Source organism: Mesitornis unicolor, unplaced genomic scaffold (genome assembly GCF_000695765.1).
Source record: "Mesitornis unicolor isolate BGI_N332 unplaced genomic scaffold, ASM69576v1 scaffold42142, whole genome shotgun sequence".
NCBI classification, from domain to species: domain Eukaryota; kingdom Metazoa; phylum Chordata; class Aves; order Mesitornithiformes; family Mesitornithidae; genus Mesitornis; species Mesitornis unicolor.
In genome coordinates, this window is record NW_010172001.1 from 2,826 (window position 1) to 8,393 (window position 5,568).

Genomic DNA, 5,568 nt, shown 5'->3' on the forward strand with positions numbered 1-5,568 from the left:
GGCCTAGGACGAAGGTGTAGTGCAAAGTTCTGCAAGTATGTACAGGCAATGCCCACCAGCAGCTTGAAACAGGCTTCCAGAGAAGTACTTACTTGTAGCGTATTGTATGGAATTTGTATTTTCTTCCCCATTTTCCTGTCTTAATCCCTTTGAAAGAAGATGGCAGTAAGCAGTGACTATCATCACAACACATTTCTGATTAACAGCAAGGGCACAAGGGCACTCTCAGAACCAAAGTCAGGATTGTTTTAAATCACAGTGTTGCAGAAGTATTAAAGCAGAAGCCATAATTTTAATGTGTTCAGAAATAAAAATGCATGCTACTATAAATGGTTGTGTACATTCATCTACCTGTTACTGCCTGGCATAACCTTTTCCATTAGACTTCTGTGATTCATCTTTTCTTTTGTTTCAGAGAGTCGAATGATTCTGGATGCCTTTGCCCAACAATGCAGCCGGGTTCTGAGTCTCTTAAATTGTGGTGGAAAACTACTGGACAACAATCACTCTCAGTCCATGATTTCATGTATAAAGCAGGAAAACCCAAATTATAGTGAAAGACAAGAGCAATGTCAGCTTGGGAAAATGGTCCATAGTCAGACGTCAGACATTTTAGACATAGAGATGCAGTATATGCAAAAGAAGCAACAAACCTCAGCCTTTCTGAGAGTTTTTACCGATTCCCTTCAGAACTATTTGCTTTCTGGGAGCTTCCCTTCGCAGAACACCTCATCAATAAATGATTTTAGCCATTTGACAGATGTGGATCCACTTTCAACCTCTCCAGTACACACTTTAGGTGGATGGACATCTCCAGCAACATCTGAATCTCATGGTCACCCATCGTCTTCTACACTTCCAGAGGAGGAAGAGGAAGAAGAGGAAGAAGGTTGCTGCCCTCGGTGTCAAGAGCTAGAGCAGGAGGTAATTTCATTGCAACAAGAAAACGAGGAACTCCGTAGAAAATTGGAGAGCATTCCAGGTAAATAATCCCCTGCCATATAATATTGTCAGTCAGTGATAAAAACTGTTTGGGTAATAGTTTGTTTTAAGTGCTAGTTGTCTTTTAATGTTGTAGTCATAGTAATAAGACACTGGAATTTGTCTCCATTCAAAATTCCTATAACTGTGCCCACTGGAAAATTATCTGCTGATACTCATCCATATAAATTGTGAATCCTAGACTAATGAGCTGTGGTTAGGTTGGGATGTACTTGTAATTCCAAATTCCAAACATCAGGTAATTTCATGGTAATTTCAAGCATTTGCTTTTGTACCTAATTATTTGTATGGTTCTTTAAGTGATGTTGCAGCTTATAAACCTAATTCCCTTTTGGGGGTCTCTTTTTGGTTACTTAAAGAAACTATTCAAATTTATGTCCATACTTTTAATCAAAATAGGTTTGGCTTTTACCTTGAACAGTATCTCTTAAATTGCTGTTAGCTCAGTGACAAGCATAAATGCATCTCCTCCTGTTTATCTTCAAATAATACCTGAAAAAAAGCTTGCCAGCAAGTTCTCCATTTCAGCAACATGTAGCTGCCATGGGGGAGAGAAAGCAGACAAAAAACCCCTCATCTAATAGGAACTCCTTCTGTGAAAAACTTCTCTTGCCCCTTTAAACTTAGGACTTCTCACTGTTGAGGTGCAGACGTACTTGAAGAGTGGTATCGGATGAGAACAAAGTGTCTTGGACCCCTGTCCTCTAAACTGTAAGCACAGGCATGAATGCACCTCAAATAATAATATTGGACTTCAGCAAGGTAAATAAGTACACAACACACTTCTGACCCATCTATAAATGCTACGGAACTGCTCCTTTGCTAGCTAAAGTTTGAGGTTCTTAGGGTAGATCCATGCAAAGTTCACTGAACTAATTCCTAAATGGCAGAAAAGTCATTGGGCATGGACTGCGAGAGAGAAAATACTCCAAAGCTGCTAACTATGCAGAAAGGAAGAAGGCACCAACCAACCACTGTCCAAATATGTATGTGCAGTTGCAAAATCTGAGCAAAAAGCCAGCAGTAGTCTTCATCATTCTTCTCCCCAGCTATCAGTGATGCATTGAGTTACTTGTATTACATTATGTTTTTCTATTGTGCATTGGTCCCTAGATGATACCAGCAAATCCCATAACCACATTGTTCAGTGCAGAGAAAACCCAAAGGTTTTTTCCCCTGCCCCTCCCAAAATCTGGAGTCACCATAACTCGTACATTCTCACTGGATTCAGTAGTGGTTCGTACATCATGTGGAAACACTGTGTGACAAAGGGAACTGTGTGGACTTCAACTCCTGTTGAGTCCTATCTTCAGGTGTATAAAACCAAAAATCATCATTAGAGTCTATAATCTGACCTACAGCTCTCTTTCAATCATCTATATTGAACCCAGTAATCTTTCTGACTTTGACTAAGGCATAATTTACATTTGATTCAATCATTACCTCAGAAGACTTCGTATCCTGAGTTGGAGACACTGGTGAGCACTGACACTTGACTCCACTGGTTAATTACACTGGTGAAAATGTGTGCCTTATCTGAAATCAGCTTCTAGCCATTGACTTTTATGCTTTGTTCCACTAAATGAAGTGAGACTTGATTGAGAACACCCAATGAGACTGCGTGCTTTTTCCAGATGAAGGTACTTACAGATTGAAAGCTGACTTAATTTCCATCTAAGATAAGGTAAGCCAGCAGAGCTGTTTAAAACTCCCTGAATGAGTTGAATCCTTCTTTGCAGTTCTTTTCTCCCCTCTGCTCATTTCTTTAAAATTTAGGCACTGGAAATATGTGCAGTATGTTTCTGTTTGCCTGAGCAAAAGTGAACAGTGTCTTTGTTCACACCCATGGTTGCTCTGGCTGTTTGGCCATGAGTTGTGCAGCTGAGCCTGTTGTTCTGTGTGCATTTCTTCCTAGATGTACTTACACTGAATTTGGCTGTGTTCATCTGCTAAGTTATCCGGATTGCTTTGGCTGCCCTCTTTGCCCACTCTTTGCTGGTTCACCAATTAACTTCGTGATCCCAGTTAGAAACATTGAATGGTATTGAGGCTGCTGTCAGTCCCTGTTGAGCCTTGCTAGAAACACATCTACTCATGATGATTCCCCCAGTGAAAGATACTTGAGCTGTCGGTAGCAGGTTCTTCATCCAAGTATGCTGTAGTCTACTGGTGGTGTGTGTTGCTGCTTTTGCAATCAGATAGCTCATGGGAGTATGTTTCATGCCCTTCAGGAGTCTAGGTATATTGCATCTATTCAACCCAACTTTTCCAAGCAAACCTATAATCTCATCAAAGAGTGACAATCAGGTTAGTCTGACAAGATCGCCTTTCCCTAAGAGTGTTTTGACTGGCATTAATTATATTCATATTCTTTAGTTCTTAGTCAATTGAATCCCACTGTGATTGTCTGTATTTTGCCAGAATTAATGCCAAAGTAAGCAGCCAGTATTTACCTGGGTCATCACAGTTACCCTTCATCTCCCTTTAAAGGAGAGACATAAACATAGTTCTTTTTCACCCCCCAGGAGTAGTGAAACATCTTGTTAGTGGTGTATCAAAGGAGCAGACAAACATAAAATAAATGTGCAGGACATATGACTTCATCACCCAACATAAGATCATCATCAGATGCATCTGCTGCTGTCTGGGGGACATGTGCAGATAGGCCTAAAGTGATCCAGGTGTTTGGGGAAGCATTAAGAGCCACAGAAGGTCCTCTCTGATTCTGCTACATGGTAGGACAAAGGTCTGAGCTCCCCAAGCAGTCCCACCACCACTGCTGAGCAAGCTTAATAAAAAATCAACTGAAGATGATGTCTGATTATTTTTGTCTCCAGTGCTGATTTTGCTCCAATGAGCTGCTGCTATCAAAGATGCCGGCAGAAATTTCTGCCATACTGTCCCATCAAGCCACTGAAGGAGCAAGGTTTTTTGACGTAGTCCTGCTCGTCCTTGGGGGAGCTGGGCCAGAGCTGCTCAGTGAGGCTGGCAGGGGACCCCGTGGGAGGTGGGAGGGGTGCACTGTGCCCTCCCTGTGGGTGCTGAGGTTCCCACTAGCAACCTTGTCAACAGGAGATAAAAGCACCAGCCCGTCCCTTCTGCTCTGTAACCATCTATGAATAATTTTATCCTTTTCCTGAAATACTTTGCATTTTTTATTTTTTTTTTGCTTTCCATATGCAAAAGCCCTTTTAAAATCCATGAGAGTTTGCAGTCTAAAAATAGTTTCCGCTGTACATCTCTCCCTCTAGCTCTGCAAAACACTATTTGCATGCACAAAGAGACTACTGGGAAGAAGAGTGTTTTCTCAGCAGATGTAAAGGCAATGACTTTTTTTTTTTAAACAAATATTACGCAAAACGTATCCTCCTGTAGCTTTTGGACACAGAAAATATTTTTCTGTTTTTAGGACTCTGCCCTGTTGCTGCAGAAGCCCTCCAGTCCTGTAGGATCCTTTTGCCCATAGCCTAGCATCATTCTGTGGCAGATCACCACTGGAGAAAAGCAATTACATGGCTGAAATAGTGCATATGTTTTGGTTGCTGGGATTTTTTTTTAATCAAAAAATACCCATTTGATTTGACTGAAACAATACTTAAATTTGTGTGAATTCTTAATTGTTTCAGCTATGGAATAAATGAAGAAAACTCCTATTTCAGTGCTTTGGTTTTGGGGCAGTGTGACATCTTGCAAGTTGTGCAGTTTTTCCCAATATTTTTTTAATGTCATTTTGTAAAAACATTAACAACACTTTAAGTTTTCAGTTCTACTGAAAAAAAGAGAAACATTTTCATTCAGTGTATTATTTTGTCTTGTTTTAAAACTCAAAGATTAGGTAATTCCTGGAAGGAGTTTGGCAGACTTGTCATTGGCTTTTTAAGGTTTTGAAACCATCAAGAACAGAACAAGTAATCCATCTATATGGGGAGAAAAATATCTCCTAACCTCTTTCCTCCATATAAAAATTACTAGGGCTGTGATACATTCCCAGCAGTAAAATTAGCAGACTTATTTGTGAGACTCCATGTAAGACCTGGATTTAGACCCTCTAATATATAAGGATATTAAGCAGTTCTCCCTCACTGTTGTCAGCAGGATTTTTTCACAGCTTTTGGCCTGAAAGGGAGAAAATATTTCTAGGTGGTTAAAACAGAGGCCAGGAATCATGAGTGAGGTCTTGCCGCCTGGTGCTCCAAGCTTTGCTGTGTTCTTTTGGGCCAACCTGCCTCAAAGTAGTGAAAAGTTATAAATAAGTAAGATGAAGTAGTGTGTGATAAATGTAATAATTATTCTTACCTCATTAGCCCAGCAGCAAAAAATACTCCAGCAAACAGCAGAAGGATGGGGGTGGAAAACTCCCTCAAATGTAAAGAGGTGATCACCTACAGAGAGGACATTCATGGTGGCTGCAGGTAGCCAAAGCAAAGCAGCATTTGCAGGTCGAGTTAATATCAATGTCATTGAAAAAGTCAGACAAGTTTTCCAGAAGGTTTTGTGTGCCCAAGGCTTGACTCTTTTTCCTGACTGTATCAGGTGATCTAATAAAAGATACTTCTTTTCCCTACC

At 40.5% G+C, this 5,568-nt stretch overlaps 1 protein-coding gene across 1 annotated transcript in view; it reads left to right on the forward strand.

Moving 5' to 3' along the window:
• Nucleotides 1–415: 415 nt before the first annotated feature.
• The window catches only part of BEND4 (BEN domain containing 4), a gene marked incomplete at its 5' end in the record, with an annotated part of 21,721 nt that continues 16,568 nt past the window's right edge, over nucleotides 416–5,568 (forward strand). Inside the window, one exon of the mRNA XM_010180227.1 lies at nucleotides 416–982. Within this exon, the coding sequence (XP_010178529.1) occupies nucleotides 416–982 (567 nt within the window). The remainder of the gene's footprint in view (nucleotides 983–5,568) is intronic.